The sequence below is a fragment of the Daucus carota genome, chromosome 6, assembly GCF_001625215.2.
Source record: "Daucus carota subsp. sativus chromosome 6, DH1 v3.0, whole genome shotgun sequence".
NCBI lineage: Eukaryota > Viridiplantae > Streptophyta > Magnoliopsida > Apiales > Apiaceae > Daucus > Daucus carota.
In genome coordinates, this window is record NC_030386.2 from 39,446,013 (window position 1) to 39,466,452 (window position 20,440).

The 20,440-nt window shown below is 34.1% G+C and overlaps 4 protein-coding genes across 4 annotated transcripts; all 4 read left to right on the forward strand.

The window, feature by feature from the left end:
- The first annotated feature begins 1,080 nt into the window (after positions 1–1,080).
- Positions 1,081–2,256, forward strand: LOC108226360 (F-box protein CPR1). Its single transcript, XM_017401303.2, has one exon. The coding sequence runs from the start codon at positions 1,099–1,101 to the stop codon at positions 2,254–2,256; it is 1,158 nt and encodes a 385-aa protein (XP_017256792.2). The 5' UTR covers positions 1,081–1,098.
- Positions 2,257–3,918: 1,662 nt separating this feature from the next.
- On the forward strand, positions 3,919–6,787 carry LOC108226584 (F-box protein CPR1-like). Its single transcript, XM_017401564.2, has 4 exons — positions 3,919–4,031; positions 5,075–6,238; positions 6,383–6,455; positions 6,544–6,787. The coding sequence occupies exons 1-3, from the start codon at positions 3,976–3,978 to the stop codon at positions 6,420–6,422; spliced, it is 1,260 nt and encodes a 419-aa protein (XP_017257053.2). The 5' UTR covers positions 3,919–3,975; the 3' UTR covers positions 6,423–6,455; positions 6,544–6,787.
- Positions 6,788–7,857: 1,070 nt separating this feature from the next.
- Positions 7,858–12,288, forward strand: LOC108225591 (uncharacterized). The gene is made up of 5 exons (XM_017400498.2): positions 7,858–8,042; positions 9,184–10,347; positions 10,539–11,708; positions 11,854–11,927; positions 12,030–12,288. The coding sequence occupies exons 1-4, from the start codon at positions 7,984–7,986 to the stop codon at positions 11,891–11,893; spliced, it is 2,433 nt and encodes an 810-aa protein (XP_017255987.1). The 5' UTR covers positions 7,858–7,983; the 3' UTR covers positions 11,894–11,927; positions 12,030–12,288.
- A 2,508-nt stretch (positions 12,289–14,796) lies between these two features.
- Positions 14,797–19,640, forward strand: LOC108227798 (calcium-dependent protein kinase SK5). Its single transcript, XM_017403144.2, has 7 exons — positions 14,797–15,842; positions 17,142–17,285; positions 17,410–17,562; positions 17,694–17,809; positions 18,561–18,728; positions 18,839–19,063; positions 19,305–19,640. The coding sequence occupies exons 1-7, from the start codon at positions 15,272–15,274 to the stop codon at positions 19,440–19,442; spliced, it is 1,515 nt and encodes a 504-aa protein (XP_017258633.1). The 5' UTR covers positions 14,797–15,271; the 3' UTR covers positions 19,443–19,640.
- The last annotated feature ends 800 nt before the right edge of the window (positions 19,641–20,440 follow it).

The window sequence follows — 20,440 nt, forward strand, 5'->3', positions numbered from 1 at the left end:
ATTTCAAAAATTAAAATAAATTGAATAATATAAAATTGAATTAAACACATCATAATTTTTTTAAAAAATATAAACTTTAATTAAATACAACTTTACATTACTTTTAAATATAAATTCAATTTACTTGAAATTCATGAATAAAAATACATTTTTCTAATCTCTGCACCCAAAAAACACCCACTAATGACTTATTTTTACCTGAGGAGTTGGGGTGAATAAAAAAGCCATCAACATATTTATTACTCTATTACCTCACCAATCAAAATTGGAAAATGCTAGAGACCCCAAAAAATTGTCCCAAATTTTTTTTTTCCAAATGATGTGTCCAAATCTGATTCGCTGAATTCACTCCCATAATAATGAGACCCCCTGCAGATTTATCAATCACCCAATCATAACTAGCCACTTGTTTACCACATCATTTGATAAAAATTTTTGGGAATTTTTTTTAGGGTCTCTAGCATTGTCCATCAAAATTTATTATGAAAAGTTAATGATTATTGCTGTCGTGCATCCCATGAAAATATCCCGATAGTCTTTTCCTTTAATCAAGGGCAGATCAACGGTCACCTGGAGATGCAGATTATATAAAGATTCACATTTCTTGAAACTAGATTAGTTAATCATGTCGAAGCTTCTTTCTTCTCATTCCGATGCTTACACGACGTCGTTGTCAACTTCCAGGTTTCATCTCTTTCTTATTCCTCTAACCCCACTGTACTGTCAGTCTGTCACATTATTATTATCGTAATCGTTTTTTTAAGGAATCGTAAGTTTTTACCTAGGGTTTTGTGACAATTTTTACCGACGGTAATTAGGGCTTTGGGCAAGCTCTTAACTAGGGTTTTGTGCTATTTTTTACCCAGGGTAATTAGGGTTTTGGGCAATTTTGTAACTAGGGTTTTGAGGTGTGTGTTGAATAAATGGATTAATGTGTGTTCTGGCATCTGCTAAAATTGATTAACATGAATCATAATTTTACTAATTTGTCGTTATATTACATTTCGTTTTCGAAATTTTGATGAAGATAATAGGAAATTGTAATTGATTGACAATTTACTTGTTTAATTTAGCAATGGATCACCTCACCGAACACAAATGCTGAATGTGACCCCGTACCTGACGGACGATCTGCTTTCTCAAATTTTGGATCGCCTTCCGGTCAAGACTCTGTTGCAATGTAGATGTGTTTGTAAACCATGGTGTTCTCTCATTGATAGTCCGCGTTTTGTCAAATTACATCTCAAGAGGTCCGCTGAATGCAACAAAAATAGGAGTGTTGTTATTCGAGGTTTTTATGCTTACTTGGCGGATTTTGATTCTCTGGAAGACAATTCTACTGCTGTAATAATTGATGAACCACTTAGGAGTGTTCTCCGCGGTACTGGACTTGTGGGTTCGTGCAATGGCTTACTCTGCTTGTATCAACAGAAGATGGATATTTTCATTTGGAACCCTGCAATGAGAAAGTGCAAGCAGTTACCTACAGCACCAGCTGATTTTGTTTGTCCTTTCAGCGTTGATCCGTTTTTCCTACGTGGCTTTGGGTATGATGCTGTTAATGATGATTACAAGGTCCTGAGAATTCTTCATCCTGATGGTCGTGAGGCAGGCTCGAAGGTTATAGTTTACAGCCTAAAAAGTGACTCATGGAAAAGGCTTCCAGATATTTCTTATCCCTACCAAATAGTTCGAGATTTGGGTATGTTTCTGGGTGGAGCTCTGCATTGGATTGCAGTTACGACTCTGGGTGTTGAAATCTGCCTAATAATTCTTGCTTTTGATCTTGGTGTTGAAAATTATAAGGAGATCCCATTACCTAATCTTCGATTCAAGAAATCTAATAAGTTGAATCTATGTACCTTTGCGGATTCCCTTTGTGTGCTCCTACTCGAAGCTGACATTCGTATAGACGTATGGTTGATGAATAATTATGGGGATGGAAATTCGTGGTGCAAGCTATTTTCACTAGAGCACACACAGTTAGTTAGTCCTTCTCTGTCTGTTAGGCCACTTGCTTTTTCAAAAAGTCGCAGGGATGTTCTTGTAGAAGTGAGTGACAAGAAGGTAATATGGTATAACCTTGACAGGAAGAATTTAAGGACGGTTAAGATTGCTAATATGCCAGCTGTGTTTCATGATATGGAAGTCTACACTGAAAGTCTTGTTCCACCTGACTACTTTTTAAGTTGCAATGGGAAGCAGCCAGAAGAAGAAAAGAAACAGAAGCGTCAACAAAAGAGGAATGAGAGGTAAACAAATTAATCCCTCTTGTCTTCCTTATCTAGGTTCTTGTACTGTATAACAAAATTATGATATGTTGGATCTTCATATTTAACTTGACTAGAAGTAATGTCGGCTTGAATTTCATATGTTGTTTGCGCAGGGACAGATTCCTTTCTAAGGGCTTTAAGTTGGTGTTGTGAGAAACTAGCAGTTAAGAAAAGAAGAAAATGGAAGGTAATGCAGCTCGTTAATTATTATGCAGATAATAATACAGAGGGATTTTGACGGCTTGCCGGCATGCTTTTTCTTGTGTTTATTATTTAAGTAAATACTTGCTCTATGTTCACAGGTATTTTTGCATGGAGGAGTTGATATATTCGCATGGCGGTTGATCTACTATATATTAGTTCTCTTCTCTTGGTTTAGTTTGTGTTTTTTGTGAAACGTGGTGGTATTTCTTTGATATTAATATACGATGGATTATCCAGAGATTTTATGAATCTCTTTTAAATATGGTGTTTTCTTTTATTTTTGTCCAAATTTTGGAGTTTTTATTGAATCAATCTTTTCAAAAATAACTCAGATATGACAATAAAAACTTTCTAATCACATGTATTGGAGCATGGAATACTTTTATGGGTGGAGTTCAGCACTAGAGTCTAGATTATGTACTGTTCATGTTCATGCTTTTCTTGTAGTGTTTCTATATTATTTAAGTAAATAATTACTCTCTTGTTCACAGGTATTTTTGCATGGAGGAGATGATATGTTCTGATGTTCACATGGCGGTTGATCTACTATATATTAGTTCTTTTCTCTTGGTTTAGTTTGTGTTTTTTGTGAAACGCGGTGGTATTTGTTTGATATTAATTTATGATGGATTATCCGGAGATTTTATGAATCTCTTTAAAATATGGTGTTTTCTTTTATTTTTGTCCAAATTTCAGAGTTTTTGTTGAATCAAACTTTTCAAAATTAACTGTGACATGACAATAAAAACTTTCTAATCACATGTATTCGAGCATGGAATACTTTCTATGTCCATTGATGGCCATGGATCTTTTGATCGGCCATCATCTTCCCAGCTGTTGGATGTATAAAATTGTAGTTGGAAAGCACATCATCTTCCCAGCTGTTGGATGTATAAAATTGTAGCTGGAAAGCAATCTCTCTTCTGGCTATAATTTTTAGCTGGAAAGCAATTCCCATCCAGCTAAAAATAAAACTGGATAGGAAAGACTTTTTTTTTTATTCTTGACCATTTGGCATTTGATCCAACAATCAGAAAACTTATTATTATTGAATACACATAATTTATTAGAACAAATTTTCGGCTTATTTAATTATATAAAAGAATCAGTAAAATTCAGTTAAATTTGTGTCTATTTAATCAAGAAAAAAAAATCAAGATTGCATATGTAATTACAAAGAAAATTTAAAGGAACTCAAACATATGATAAGAGGCTTATTTATGAGTAATAAGAACGTGATTTTCAGCAAATTTTCCTATATATTACTTATTATTTTATTTTAGTAATAATTTTATAAAACAAAAATCGTAAAGTGAAACAAATTGAAGAAATAAAAAGTACATTGGGCCAAAATAAGTGCATTGGGCCAAATAAGTGCATTGGCCCACTCAGTTGTTTATTTATTTATACATTTTGAGAGGGAAAACAAAGAGTCTTTGGAGCGCTTTTTCACTATCTTGTCAAGCACACCAACTGAGAGAAGAGAACTACAGGCATTATGTCCAAGCTAATCTCTTGTCATTCCGATCCCAATACGTCGTCGTCTTCTTCAAGGTTCAGATCAAATCTTATCATTCACCGAATTTTATGATTTTTGTTATTGTGTGGTGAATGTTTATATTATAGTTTGTTTGTAGCATCTGGTAATCGTGGATCCGATGCTTGTGTACTATAATTCTATAAATAACTGCTCGTGGAAGTTTTTTTTACCTAGGGTTTCATGTATTGTTACGCCAAAAATCCGTTACTATATATAGTAAAATCTCGATAAATTAATATAGCTACTCCCGCTGTCCCATGGATTGTTAACTCGAGGACTGAGGCTTGACGCACAGATATCTATAAAATTTTACAAATTATTTTAAAATTTTCTTCTTAATGAAAATTTAATGTTTAAATATCTGTGCAGAAAAGGAAAATCTTAAAATTAAATTATGAAAACAATGCAAAAAAAACTGGGAAAAAAATGAGAGGGAGGGAGGGAGAATTATTAAAAATCTAGACGTTCATGGACTAAAGCCTGGTTCGGAAATTAGAGTTAAAAATAATTAAATCAACCTCGGTCCAGCCAAGAAGTTAATTTGAAAAAATGTGAGAGTAAAGACCAAAAGATGGATATGTTATTAGAATCGTCAATATATTATAATCTCAGTTTAAAATTGTGATTTTGCCAAACACGATTTCGAAAATGAACCACCAGGCACAATTTTACGTGTGCTCCGAAGACTTTAGCTGTTTTAGTTGGATGTTAATTTGGTAAAATCTTGAGACTGTGTTATATATTTTGATTGCTAATTATTTGTGAACTGTGATGATAGTAATGTACTAATGTTATCAGTATAGTATATATTTCCTTGCTCTCTAACTTTTTAAAGCCAGGTCGATTCGTTTAAGAGGACTATCTTAAAAAAAATTTGTGATAGTTTTTTTTTGAGTACTTCGCAGACAATGTGGAATCATATATATACTTCTGTCTGTTATGACTGGTAGTATTGTATTATTGTTTTTGCTTACTGATCTGGTTCTCATTTGTGAAACATTATAGTTTTAAATATTTAAAATGCAACTGATATTGACGTTAAACCTGTTTACCTTAGTGATGGAACTCTTCCCCAAAAGCTGAGCGTGAGCGCCACAGAGCATCTGATTACTGAAATCTTATGTCGTCTTCCAGTTAAGAACCTGCTGCGTTTTAGATGTGTATCTAAACCATGGTGTTCGCTTATTGATAGCCCACGTTTTGTCAAAGCACATCTGAAAAGATCCATTGAATGCAAAGCCAAACCTGGGATCATTATTAAAAGTTTCGTTTCTTACTCGGTGGACTATGATTCCCTAGGTCGTTCCACTACTGCTATTGAAATTGATGAACCATTAAAGACTTATCTCCATGCTACTGGGGATGTGGGTTCATGCAACGGCTTACACTGCTTGTATAATCTACAGACTGACCTTTTCTTATGGAACCCGGCGATGAGAAAGTGCAGGAAGTTACCTTCTGCACCAGCTGATTTTCTTCGTCCTTTTGAGTTTGACAAGTCTTCCCTCTGTGGCTTTGGTTATGATGCTGCGAATGATGATTACAAGGTTCTGAGAATTGTCCAGCCTGACGGTCATGACTTGTGTGGCTCTAAGGCCTCAATTTATAGCCTTAAAACTAACTCATGGAGACGACTTAAAAATATTTCTGGTCATTTCCAATTTTGGGGAGCATGGGGTATATTTATAGGTGGAGCTCTGCACTGGATTACAGTTACGCCTCTGGGCTCCCCATCAATTCTTGCTTTTGATCTTGGGGTTGAAAACTATAGGGAGGTTCCGATGCCTAGACTTCAGAACAACTATTGTAAAAACATGAATATAGTTGTCTTTGAAGAATCCCTTTGCATGCTTGAGTATCACCCTTTTATTCGGATAGATGTCTGGGTGATGAAGGAATATGGGGTGGGGAATTCTTGGTGCAAGCTATTTTCGGTGGAACAGCCAAAAGTAACCAGATGCTGTATGTCTATTACGCCTATCTTTTATTCAAAGAACCGTAAGGATGTTCTTTTAGAAGTGGATAGCAAGAAGTTGATGTGGTATAACCTTAAAAAGAAGAGAGCCAGGACTGTTAAGATTTCTAATCTCCCGGAAATTTTTGATTTGGAAGTCTACACTGAGAGTCTTGTTTCACCTGACTATAATATTAGTTGTGGCGGGCCGCAGGTGCCGAGCCAACCACAAGAGAAGAAAAAAAAGCAGCAACAGAGGAATGAGAGGTAAGTGATCTCCTATTTCTGTCACGTATCAAGACGTTGATTGATTAGTATTCATATAATCGATTTTGATTAATACTTTGATTCAATCACATGAGTAACCTAGAAGGATTATGTTAGCAAATTTTGGATTGTTGCTTTTTGTAGGGACGAATTCCTTTCAAAGGGATTCAAATTAGTCTTATGAGACGCTGGCTATTAGCAATAACAGGAGATTAAGGTAACTTAACTTTCTTTCTGCAATGGTGTGTGTGTGTGTAAAGTGTGTTAAAAAAATGTTTAAGGTTGATTCTATGGTTTTTGCACAGAGGAGACAATGTGGTGGAAAGAAGATTGGAATCTCTCGTCTAAATTTCAATGTTTTCCGATGAACTAATATGCATATGTAATTATCTTCTCCCAGTGAACTCTATTTTCTTTGGATATGTTGGCACTTGGTAGTTAATGCTTATGCATAGTACTGGTTTTGTTGGTTTAAATGCCAAATGTTGGTCTACAATACTTGTTTTGTTGGTTTAATTTATGTTTTGCTATGTTAATATGTGGAGATTATCTGGTTCTATTAAGGTCTTCTGTTCAAGTGTTCTGGTTTAATATATGTTTTGCTATATCAGTACTGGACAGTATAAAATTTAGCATTACAAGTGAATGATACTTCTCTGGATCCCCACAACACGATTTCTTCAACATATTGCATTGATTCTGGCAGTTCCTTGTAATCCTTAGTAAAAGGATTGTAAATATACTCAACATCCTTGTACAAGGAATCTCATACAGAGTTATCCATTTAAAGAACCTACAAACTGAACTCTGGCATTGAAGCGGTACATTAACAAAGACTACACAAAGCTCGTTTCGAATAGAAAAACCAAAATATGCAATTTAACTGTATAATTGTGCAAAAGCTCGCGTATCGATTTGCACGTATTACTTCACTTAGATGGCATACGAAGGAGTTCTTTCAAAAAAAAAAAATGATAGCATGCGAAAGAGAAAGACAACTAAATCCCTCGGATAAAATATTATCTGCCATTCCTTGAACCAGAAGAATAACATACTATACAGTATACACTATTAATCAAGTTTTATCTGAACTTATTTGAATTGAATAATTTTTGAAATGAGTCTAGGCCAGCTGAGTTTTATAACCCAGCCGATGATGATGTTCAAGATTGACTCATTAATAAACAACCTGAATCCAAGTCAAACATTAATTTGTTCATGAATTATATTTGTTTTTTAAATAAAGTTATTCAAAATTTAATATTTATAATTTTTTTTTTAACGTCAATATTTTTTTTTCTAAGTGAAAAACTATATGATAATATATTGAAATTTCATACATTATTGAAAAATCTATTATGTTAGCAGTTTGAGATTTAATTTTTATAATATTTATTTATATCATGATGTAGTACGACTGTACGAGTAAGAAAGCTTCGAATGTTGTAGACGAGAGAAATTTTAATATTAAATTTCTTAAAAATAATTTTACGAATAACAAAAAAATATATTATCAAATTGAAAAATATAACCCCAGTCTCCACAAACAGTTACTTCCTTTGTGCCCGGAGGATAGTTTTTAATTTAAAATTTAAAACCCCATACGTTACGCTTACGCCGCGGTAAGATGATGAAAAGAACTGAATAACGGTACGATAGGGTTTGTTTTGCAGGATATATAAGCAAACTTATAGTGTAAGTCTGTGACTGTGCGAGATCATAAACTCAAAGAGTAACAAACAAGGATGATGTCGAAGCTTGTTTTTTGTCATTCCGACGCCAATACGTCGTCGTCTGCTACCCGGTTCTACTTTCATTTATTTTTTACTTTCGTTGATGTTGTTTTTGTTGAATATTTCGATATTATGGATTTTTTGCTGGTTGATCTTGATTTATGAGGTGTGTAGTACGTTATACGAGTCTCCAAATATTATGACATATATGTTTGTTGCGGATCTGGAGCGCATAATAATTATAAGAAAAATTAACGGTACCGTCTACTTGTTTCGTATGTTATGTTTGTTGCAGATCTGTAGTGAAGAAAAATATTAATATGTGATGTAATATATCATATGTTTGTCTCGGATCTGAAGAAAAAATTAACAATATTCAGAAGTCGCATTTATTTCGATATGTCATATGCTATAATATATTGACTAGCGGTAGATAAGCGAATCCGTGTAAATTAGATTTTTTGTTATCAATCCCACGTCTTATGTCATACGTTTGTTGTGCATCTATCATGAATATGATTAATAATATTAATATGTGTTACGGAATCTCATATGTTTGTTTCGGATTTGGGCTAATGATAATACGTGGTACGAAAAGTCATATGAGTACATAATATGATTATAGAGTACTACATTGATGGTTGTTGACTTGTTGTGGTTTGTACATGGTTTTGCCCTTCATATTTATTGGAAATAAGTTGCTATAGTTTGTAAAGTCCAAAAGATGGATATGTTATTAGAATCGTCAATATATTATAATCTCAGTTTAGAATTGTGATTTTGCCAAACACGATTTCAAAAATGAACAACCAGGCACAATTTTATGTGTGCTCGGAAGACTTTAGCTGTTTTAGTTGGATGTTAATTTTGTAAAATCTTGAGACTATGTTATATATTTATTTGCTAATTATTTGTGAACTGTGATGATAGTAATGTACTAATGTTATCAGTATAGTATATGTTTCCTTGCTCTTTAACTTTTTAAAGCCAGGTTGATTCGTTCAAGAGGACTATCTTTAAGGATTTTTGTGATAGTTAGCTTTTTTTGAGTACCTCACAGACAATGTCGAATCATATATATACTTCTGTCGGTTGTGACTGGTAGTATTGTATTATTGTTTTCGCTTACTGATCTGGTTCTCATTTGTGAAACATTATAGTATTAAAAATTTAAAATGCAACTGACATTGATGTTAAAACTGTTTAATTTAGTGATGGACCTCATCCGCAAAAGCTGAGCGTAAGCGACACAGAGCATCTGATTACTGAAATCTTATGTCGTCTTCCGGTTAAGAATCTTCTGCGTTTTAGATGTGTATCTAAACCTTGGTGTTCGCTTATTGATAGCCCACGTTTTGTCAAAGCACATCTGAAGAGATCCATTGAATGCAAAGCTAAACCTGGGATCATTATTAATAGTTTCGTTTCTTACTCGGTGGACTATGATTCCCTAGGTCATGCCACTACTGCTATAGAAATTGATGAACCATTAAAGACTTATCTCCATGCTACTGGGGATGTGGGTTCATGCAACGGCTTACACTGCTTGTATAATATACAAACTGACCTTTTCTTATGGAACCCGGCAATGAGAAAGTGCAGGAAGTTACCTTCTGCACCAGCTGATTTTCTTCGTCCTTTTGAGTTTGACAAGTCTTCCCTCTGTGGCTTTGGTTACGATGCTGCGAATGATGATTACAAGGTTCTGAGAATTGTCCAGCCTGACGGTCATGACTTGTGTGGCTCTAAGGCCACAATGTATAGCCTTAAAGCTAACTCATGGAGACGACTTCAAAATATTTCTGGTTATTTCCAATTTTGGGGAGCATGGGGTATATTTATAGGTGGAGCTCTGCATTGGATTACAGTTACGCCTCTGGGCTCCCCATCAATTCTTGCTTTTGATCTTGGGGTTGAAAACTATAGGGAGGTTCTGATGCCTAGACTTCAGAACAACTATTGTGAAAACTTGAATATGGTTATCTTTGCAGATTCACTTTGCATGCTTGAGTATCACCCTCTTATTCGGATAGATGTCTGGGTGATGAAGGAGTATGGGGTGGGGAATTCTTGGTGCAAGCTATTTTCAGTGGAACAGCCAAAAGTAACCAGATGCTGTATGTCTATCACGCCTATCTTTTATTCAAAGAACCGTAAGGATGTTCTTTTAGAAGTGGATAGCAAGAAGTTGATGTGGTATAACCTTAAAAAGAAGAGAGCCAGAACTGTTAAGATTACTAATCTGCCGGAAATTTTTGATTTGGAAGTCTACACTGAGAGTCTTGTTTCACCTGACTATAATATTAGTTGCGGCGGGACACAGGTGCTGAGCCGACCACAAGAGAAGAAAAAACAGCAGCAGCAGAGGAATAAGAGGTAAGCGTTCTCCCATTTTTATCACATATCAAGATGTTAAATGATTAGTTCTCATATAATCGAGTTTCACTAATTCGTTTATTTGCTTATGTTATGTTTTTTTTGCTTTCCTTACTAATTTGTTTTCTTAAATTGTGATTAATGATTAATGATGATATTAAAATGTATATGACGTTTCATGTTCAACTTAGGGATGGACCTCAATCACAAAGGCTGAATGTGACTCCCTACCTGACGGAATTTCTGGTTTCTGAAATCTTATCTCGTCTTCCAGTAAAGACCCTGTTGCAATATAGATGTGTATCTAAACCCTGGTGCTCTCTTATTGATAGTCCACGCTTTGTCAAGACCCATCTTAAGCGATCTATTGAACACAACACCAATACTGGTCTTATAATTAGAGGTGACAATTTCCACCTGGTGGATTTTGATTGTCTTGAACAAGCCACTCCCGTTGAAATTGACGATCCGTTGAGGATACGTCTCTATGGTTGTTCAATCGTGAGTAATATCGATGGATTACATTGTTTGTATAATCCAAAACCAGACATATTCATATGGAACCCGGCAACCAGAAAGTGCAGACACTTGCCTGATGCACCAGCTGATTTTAATCGTCCTTTCGGCTTTGGTGGGACTTCCCTTTGTGGTTTTGGGTATGATGCTGTTAATGATGACTACAAGGTTATGAGAATTCGGACCGATGATCATGGTTTGGCTGGCTCTAAGGTCATTGTTTATGGACTAAAAACTCACTCATGGAAACGCCTTAAAAACATTCCTTATCAGTTCCAGCATTTTGGAGTATGGGGTATGTTTATGGGTGGAGCTCTGCACTGGATTACAATTAAGAGTGGGGGATGCCCATCAATTCTTGCTGTCGATCTTGGGGTTGAAAATCAGAGGGAGATTCCATTGCCTAGACTTCAGACTAAGAATGTGAATCAACTAAGTATAATTACATTCGAAAAATCCCTTTGCATACTTGAATACTTGTTTGGTGTTCGTCTAAATGTATGGGTTATGAAAGATTACGGGGTGGGAAATTCTTGGTGCAAGTTATTCTCGGTGGACCAACCAAAAGTAATTAGATCTTTCGTGTCCATTACACCTCTTGCTTTTTCAAAGAGTCGTAAGGATGTTCTGCTAGAAGTAGACAATAAGAAAGTGATGTGGTACGACCTTAAAAAGAAGAAAGTTAAGACTGCTAAGATTGCTAATTTACCAAGTATATTTGATTTGGAAGTCTACACTCAGAGTCTTGTTCCGCTCGACTATAATATGACTTCTGATGAGAAGCAACTGCAGAAGCAACCAAAGGAGAAAAAAATACAGCAGCAAGTGCAAAAGAGGGATGTGAGGTAAGCAAATGCCTTATGCGTCTTATCTAGTCTTTTAACCATCTTTATTCTCATTTGCAAATTAGTTGTGGGATCTTTATCTTTATTGCATGACCAGCCGGAAGTATTATAATGCTTGCTGAAATTTTCATGTTGCTGTTTGCAGGGACAAATTTCTTTCAACGGGATTCAAGTTGGTATTATGAGCTGTTAGCGATTCGGGAGTTAAGAATAAAGATGGTACTATAGTTCCTTTTTTGTCCTGTGTTTTCCTTTTTAGCCGAAGTGACAATTATATTTCATTACTTGTGATTGCATTTAAGTTCTGTAAAATTGTTACAGGTGAAGGTTTATAATTTGAAGGGTTTTACATGGGGGAGAGCAAAGCCAATATGCCAGAAAGAAGATTGCTGTTGGAATTGCTTGTCGTGGATTACAAATGTTTTTGATGATCTAGCCTGCATGTATAATATCTTCACCCGATAATTTAACTGCTTTTCTTTTGCAGTCTACGGAACTCGTGTTGCTGGTTGAGACTTTAAGATTTTAATGTATTGAAATGTTGGGATTTATTTGGCAGTATATTAAGGTTGATTTTCAAGTGTCTTTTTGTTAAAATTTCTGCTTTTGATTGTTTTTGCTTTTACTGTGAAGTGAAGATTATTTGTGGGTTCTTAATTGTTCTGATTTTTCTATGAAAATATTCATGTTAAAAAATTTGAAACCATAGACTGTTGAGTTTAACAGATCAACAATGGGGGCACGAGTGTTCATATTTCCCCTACTAATTGACATTTATGATCATCTCTCTCACCGCAATGATCTAAGTTTATGGTTTCAGACTTTCAGCCATGATAGGCATTTATCAAGTTTGCCCTTGACAATAGACATAGTGGGCGTTTGGGAACATAACTTCTGGGCTTAAAAGCCCAGAAGTCTGCTTCTTCTTTTTTCACTCCCGTTTGGCAAATCAAATGAAGCGCTTATATTAACGGAAAGAAGCTCAATAAATAAGCTAGAAAACATAACTTCTTTTGGAGACTTGGCTTCTGCTTTTTTTTTCTCTGTGACCCACCCCATGTCCAGTGATGCAAGGATCAATTGATATGTTCCGACTTCCGCGTAATATTTTTTTCTCCATTCAGCACATAATATTTTGATATGATTTCCTTGCATTTTGTACCATCTCTCATGTGTTGTTGCAAATGAAAAGAATATTTTCATTTTTGCTTACATTCGTTGTTCTGTGATTCAATGTTATGATAAAGTTTGATATTTGTAAAATATTTCATGTATTATCAATAAAAGATCTTTTATTATTATTATTTATATTTTAAAAGAGGCAAATTATTATATTATAAAATTATAAAATTCCAAAACTATATCAACTTATAAGTTAAGTTATCCAAACACCTAAAAAACTTATAAGTTACAGTATCCAAACACTTACAGTAGCTTATAAGTTCAAACCAAATTCTCAATTTTAATCCACTTCTTTATTTTAAGCAACAAGTCACTTTTTTTAAGCTCAGCCAAACGCCCCCATAGTGCCTGCAATTTAGACTTCAAATTACATGTATGTCAGATGTTGCCGCAGTAGTTCAGGTAGGTGGTATTTAGCCGCTTCTGGGCAGAATTTTTAAATTAATTTTAAACTTATAAATCAATACGAGAAGTTGAGAATTTTATTTTATTTTATTTTTTATTTATTTATTTTTATTTTTGAAATTTGAGTTTACAACCATATACAGTATCATTCTGAAGGATAATTTATTATATTTTTAATTTTATACTAATTTATAAACATCAAGTTAATTATCACAAACACATAAAATAAACTACTTTCATTTATAAATAACTCCATTTATAAGTATTAATTTTTTTAAAAAAATAAGTCAAAACAGCTTCTATAATTTTTTTAGATTTTAAGTATGTTTGATTTTTGTTATTATTATTTCTTCATAACTTTCTTATTAATAAAATAAATAATTTATATTGTTAAAATACATATAGAGTTTTTATTGTATTTTATAGTCTAAAATTTATAATGAATATATCATGTTTGTAATTTATCAAACATTTAAAATTTGAATGTCGTATAATCATAATTTATATTAAAATGAATTGTTATAATTATTATAAAATCGAAACATACTCAAACTAATTAAAATAATAAATATTTGAGAAAAGAAAAAGGGATCTTTTTAAAAATACCCATCTGTAAAATTATTTTTTTAAAAATACTACCATCTTTTTCATTGTTTTTAAAAATACCTTTTCATAAATTTTTTTTTTCAAAAATACGATTTGCAACTTTTGCAACCTCATTTGCAACCTTGGGCGGCGCAGCCGTAAAAGTTGCAAATGAGGTTGCAAAAGTTGCAAATAAAAATGGAAAGTTGCAACTAGTTCAACTGAAAACTATAAGTTGCAAATGAGGTCGCAAAAGTTGCAAATGAGGTTGCAACTGCAGTTGCAACTTTTGCAACTGCAGTTGCAACTTCATTTGCAACCTAGTTGCAACTAAATGCAACTGAAAACTATATATAGTTGTAAATGAGGTTGCAAAAGTTGCAAATGATGCAAATGAGGTTGCAACTGCAGTTGCAACTTTTGCAACCTCAGTTGCAACTAAATGCAACTGAAAACTGTAAGTAACAACAGATGTATGGTGTGCCCCTGGCGGGGCCATTAGATTACAATAGAATCAACTGAATGCAACCATATGCAACTGAATACAACCATATGCAACCATATATGCAATTACAAATCCTGATTTCAAGTTCCAGTTTTCAAATGTTATTTTCGACCTCATTTTCGGGATCGATATATATATATATATATAAATGAGGTCGAAAATGACATTTTAAAACTGGAACTTAAAATCAGGTTGCAACACGGCTGGCGCCGCCTGTAGTTGCAAATGAGGTTGCAAAAGTTGCAAACAGTATTTTTGAATTTTTTTTTTATGAAAATGTATTTTTAAAATAGTATTTTTGAAAACAATAAAAGAAAAGGTAGGTAGTTTTGTAGATTTCCCAAAGAAGAATACATGAATAATTTAGAAAAACTAAAATATATATAAATAAAAGCTTTCAGACAATAATTTATGGTGTACCAACAGAAAATCTAAAAAAACACAAAACATAAGAAGACAGGCCACAAGGAATCCGAGAAAATTTAGAGCGACAAAATCTGGGGAGAGAATAGGAAGATCTGAGTGATATTTGATGGAGTATACTAGTGTGAAACAGCGATGAAAAAAAAATGATTTTTATTTTTAATTCTTGATTTCTTGAGTCATTCACTAGTTTCTTCTTATCTCTTACCCTAAATTTCAGGGAAAGATTGATCTTTTATTACATAGACTTGATTTTCTTGACTGTTTCTTCTCATCTCTGACCCTGGGGAGTAGAAAAGGAATGATCTCTATTACCATATATTCTTCAGTTTAATCTTATTGATTCATTCAAGTCACAGAGAGGGGGGGAGAGAGATTCTTAATTCATTCATCAAGTGAGAAAGAGAGAGGGGAGAGATTCTTGGCTTCATTCGTCAGGGGAGGGAGAGAGAGGGAGAGAGAGATGTCTTCATCAACACCAAATCCATCAGGGGATGTGAAGAACCCAATGCCTGCAAAGGCCAACTTTTGGGTACTTCCATATAGGACCCAAATGCTTCAAAAGCTGTACACTATTGGGAAAAAATTAGGGCAAGGTCAATTTGGGACAACCCATCTTTGTACTGAGAAAGCTACTGGCACCCTTTATGCTTGCAAGACAATCCCTAAGAAAAAGTTGATTTGTAAAGAGGATTATGAAGATGTTTGGAGAGAGATTCAAATAATGCATCATTTATCTGAACATCCAAACGTGGTCTTAATTAAAGGCACTTATGAAGATCCACTTTTTGTTCACATAGTTATGGAGTTGTGTGCTGGTGGTGAGCTTTTCGATAGGATTGTGATGAAGGGTCAGTATAGTGAGAGGGAAGCTGCTAAGCTTTTGAAAACTATTGTTGGGGTTGTCGAAGCTTGTCATTCTTTAGGGGTTATGCATAGAGATTTGAAGCCGGAAAATTTCTTGTTTTTGAGTACTGATGAGGATGCTGCCCTAAAAGCGACTGATTTTGGCTTGTCTGTTTTCTATAAGCCAGGTTAGGAAATTGGGTACCTCATACATATGATGTAGTAGCTAGACTGTGATGTGGTATTTTTATTTTTAACTGGCTTGATGTATTAAAGATATATATATATTTTGACCTATTTGTAAATATTTCACCTTTTTCAATTTTATTGTAATCTTGTCAATTCAAATTCATGTTGTTGTTTGTTAATTCTGGCTTTTTCATAAGCTGGATGATGGCAGCTGCATTTGCTTCATATGTTTTGTGGTTTTGCTTGAACCTACCTTGGATCTATTATTCATCTCTTATTAACCTATGACTTAGAAGTTCACGATTAATTTGACTTGGTTTTTCGAATAATGTGGGGTATTCCTCAACTTTCTACTGCAGTCAAACTAACTTGTTAATTATTGTCTTGCAAATAGGTAGTAATATTTCATCATCTTAACTGATGCATATTGCTTGAGAGGATATTGGTCCTTTTGTGATGCAGATATCTGTCCAAGGACTGAATTTGACGTTTTTTGTACTCATCAGGCTGGCACTCAGTTATTAATCTGTTGTATTTTCAAATAAGTAAAAATCTGTGCAGTTCTATTATTCGATTCATTTTTGGGTCGAATTGTTTAACATGGATTTTATATCTGGAAGTAGTTGTATTTTTCTACCTTTTTCTTGTCATGCCTGGTTTTTTGTTTGTCACAGCCATATGTTGTTTAAGATTACAATGGCCATATGTTGTTTTAGATTTACAATCGCCATATGTTGTTTTAGATTACAATGGCCATATGTTGTTTTAGATTACAATGGCCATAATATTGTTTTAGAGTACAATGGGCTCTAAGTAATTGTGTTAGACTACAAACACGCATGAATGTGTGTCATCAGAGAGCTTCAACTGATATTCATCTTATCAACCCCCCTTTAACTACATGTTTTTAGAGACATATTACTATTGCTATCCATCATTGATTTTATTGAAGCTTAAATGCATGAAAATAAGCTGAATGAGTGAATACTGAATACTATTATTTTGAGATTCTCCTTACTTATTGAATTCGAATTCAAGTCGTGTAAATCTTATTCGACTACAAACTATAAGTAATGGATATCCATAATGAGTCTGATACAAACTCTCACGAACTTCACTTATCTATTACAAGCAGTTCTAGTTTTTTGCTAGTAATCCGTTCTGACAAATATTCTATATTCATATGTTATGCTAAGTCAATTTTCCTAATGTCCTCTCCTTTCTTACATGCATCTCTGCTTAATAACGTAAATATTTGACTTTCAATTCTTGATTTTTTTAAAAATTTTCTTATCCAGGTGAGACATTTTGTGACGTGGTTGGAAGTCCTTACTATGTTGCCCCAGAGGTATTACAAAAGCATTATGGACCAGAATCAGATGTATGGAGTGCAGGAGTGATATTATACATATTACTTAGTGGCGTTCCCCCTTTTTGGGCAGGTATCTCTCTTATTGGGTCTTATAACTATCGAGATAGTGGTAAAAAAAAAAATTCTCTATAAGCTATCTAAAAATATTTTGGCCATCAGTCATAGCTAACTCGTTGTACATCTCGTTACTTCAGAAACTGAAATGGGAATCTTTAGGCAGATATTACAAGCAAAATTAGATTTCGAATCTGAACCATGGCCTAGCATTTCTGATAGTGCCAAGGACTTGATACGTAAAATGCTTGACAGAAATCCAAAGAAGAGGCTAAGTGCACATGAAGTATTATGTAAGTTTCTTTTCATGTCTAGAGTGAAGGGGTGTGTATGTGGTTTATGGAAACCAAATTTTCCATTTTGTATATTCTAGTCATAAATATGTATTAATTGTCGGAAGTATTCTTTACAATTTATCTTACAGGCCACCCATGGATTGTTGATGATAGAATTGCCCCCGATAAGCCTCTTGATTCTGCAGTGCTATCACGTCTGAAACAATTCTCTGCAATGAACAAGCTTAAAAAGATGGCTTTGCGAGTAAGATCTATTTGTTATTGATGCAAACCTATGTCGTTAAGCTTCTTATGAACCTATTAGTGGTGCTGAAACTTTATATCAATGTCTGGGAGTGAGATAGGTTGCAAGTCTTTCTTCCCAGACACCATACAACTTTGCTTCCCCTCCCAACTATACTCGCTCACCTGAGTGTCTACTATTGTACAAGTTAAACTACAAAATCACGTATCCCATTCCCAAGCATTCACGATTAAACAGCGTTGGATATCTTTTTTCTTGTTTTGTCAGTAAAGAAAATATAGCCTGAATTCTCTCTTGCGCATTTACTTTATAATCCATTTTTGCAGTTCTTTGATGTCCCTGTCCTGTTCTTGCTGTTTTTTCAAAAAAGGTCTTAATATACTGCTTCTCATACCTATGGTTAGCGGCTTTTTCTACTGCTAAAAAGAATTTTGTGTTGCGTGGTCTAAATAGGAATATATTGACTTTTTAATGTTTGTGTGAAATGATCTTCATTGACATTTTCCCAGCACTGTCTTGATTTACTCAAATGAGTTGACCCCTAGTTTGTAACATGGACGGTATGTTCGAGTAGTGTGTGTCTATGCATGTGAATATATGCCAGTCGACTTGTGTCTTATCTTATGTATGAATGGTAAAGCAGATGAGAACCAAAAATAGTATCGGGCTTTGTTTGCACTTAAATTAAATCAATTAAGATTAGTATATTCGGCTATTAGCAATACTAGCAGCTAACTTTGATTGTGTGTAGGTCATCGCTGAGAAGCTCTCTGAAGAAGAAATTGGTGGTTTGAAGGAATTGTTTAAAATGATAGACACCGACAACAGTGGAACTATCACTTTTGATGAATTGAAAGAAGGCTTGAAAAGAGTTGGTTCTGAACTCATGGAGTCTGAGATCCAGCATCTCATGGATGCTGTAAGAGAAAGTGTTCTAGAGTTTAAGTTGATGCTCTTCGATTAGATTTTTTGACAGTAATATGAAGCTCTTAGTTATTTTGCGCACTTATGATTTGTTGGGTTTTGCAGGCGGATATTGACAACAGTGGAACAATAGACTATGGTGAATTTCTTGCAGCTACTGTGCACTTGAATAAGCTGGAGAGAGAGGAAAATCTAGTTTCAGCATTCTCATTTTTCGACAAAGATGGCAGTGGTTACATAACCATCGATGAGCTGCAACAGGCCTGCAATGAATTTGGTTTAGGTGAAGCTCACCTTGATGAGATGATTAGAGAAATTGACCAAGATAATGTAAGTTTACTAGAGTGAAGTATTTATTACACGTCCGTCTTGTTTGCTGCAACAAAATTTAAAAAATTCTACTTATTTGCTAATGAGAGGTTATGTGCTTAGGAAGATATATCTGCTCAAGTTAAAATTAAATAATTTTTGCTTTGATACCCGTCTTTTAAAAAGTTTGCACTACTGGCTTAACCTGCTGTTGATCACAAAACAGTTCTACTTATTTGCTAATGAGAGGCTTACATTGCAGGATGGGCAGATAGATTACGGAGAATTTGCTGCAATGATGAGAAAAGGCAATGGAGGAGTCGGCAGGAGAACTATGAGGGGCAATTTTAACTTGGGTGAAGCATTAGGGGTAGCAGCGCAAAATGACAAATGTGTCTGAAAACCTCATTATCCGGAGTCCGACTGATTCTCCTGTTTTATGAACTCAATGCAAAACGTTTACATATATGTTGCATTACGACTTCATTTTCTTGATATAAAGATTCGTAGTCTGTTTGGTAGTAGTGCTGACAAACACCTTACCTATCAGTGAAATGTGAAAATTACACAAGGCAAAGCCAAAACCTTTTTTTGTTTATCTTTTCTCTGGTGATTCGAGTGGTTGTGGGAAACTTGCTACCAGGATCTGGCTGTGTACTGTTTTAATTTCCGTTTCATGTGTAGCAAACTACCAGAATCTGTGTTAAGTACTTTTTAAAGAAAAATTTAACAAACTTTTTCATACCTAGCATTTCCCGTAAAACAAATGGGCGAGACGTTGGGAGTATTTGTTATATACTCCATCAAGACCATGATTGGACGGGGCGGATGGAATATTTGTTATATACCGGAAATAATGTATGATGGGATTGAGCATTCGGTTGGTTTGGTTCAAAATCGGATTGAATCGGATAGACTGATAATTGAACTTTTATTTTTCTGGAATGAAATTTCATTATGAACCGAAAAATACTGAATCGAAAAAAATCAGTTCGGTTCGTTTAAAAGAACCGAAATTATCTTAAAAATAAAATTTTATATTACAAATAAAGCTAAAATTTATGATTTTATTTTGAAAAATAATATTAATTAATCACCACCACTTCTTCAAAGATATATATAATTAAATTAACAAATTAAAAATTATAATCATAAAATATAAGATATATATCAAATATATATATATAACATAAATATAAATTAATATTATATATTGTTTGGACTATTCAGTCTGAACCGAAATATTATTATTTACAGACGAAACTAAGCCGAATTTTATTTCAGGCTATTTGGTCTAGGCCTTTTTTTTAGAAAATTAGGATCAAAGTGAAGTTTATGACACATTTCGTTTCGATTTTTCGGGTCTAATTCGATTTTGCTCATTACAATGTCGATCAG

Coding starts and splice junctions, on each gene's coding strand:
- LOC108226360 (XM_017401303.2), top strand. CDS start 1,099: ATGCTGAATGTGACCCCGTACCTGACGGACGATCTGCTTTCTCAAATT.
- LOC108226584 (XM_017401564.2), top strand. CDS start 3,976: ATGTCCAAGCTAATCTCTTGTCATTCCGATCCCAATACGTCGTCGTCT. Junction 4,032..5,074: donor ACGTCGTCGTCTTCTTCAAG/GTTCAGATCAAA, acceptor TGTTTACCTTAG/TGATGGAACTCTTCCCCAAA. Junction 6,239..6,382: donor CAGCAACAGAGGAATGAGAG/GTAAGTGATCTC, acceptor TGCTTTTTGTAG/GGACGAATTCCTTTCAAAGG.
- LOC108225591 (XM_017400498.2), top strand. CDS start 7,984: ATGATGTCGAAGCTTGTTTTTTGTCATTCCGACGCCAATACGTCGTCG. Junction 8,043..9,183: donor ACGTCGTCGTCTGCTACCCG/GTTCTACTTTCA, acceptor TGTTTAATTTAG/TGATGGACCTCATCCGCAAA. Junction 10,348..10,538: donor CAGCAGCAGAGGAATAAGAG/GTAAGCGTTCTC, acceptor TGTTCAACTTAG/GGATGGACCTCAATCACAAA.
- LOC108227798 (XM_017403144.2), top strand. CDS start 15,272: ATGTCTTCATCAACACCAAATCCATCAGGGGATGTGAAGAACCCAATG. Junction 17,286..17,409: donor CGTTCCCCCTTTTTGGGCAG/GTATCTCTCTTA, acceptor TCGTTACTTCAG/AAACTGAAATGGGAATCTTT. Junction 19,064..19,304: donor GAGAAATTGACCAAGATAAT/GTAAGTTTACTA, acceptor CTTACATTGCAG/GATGGGCAGATAGATTACGG.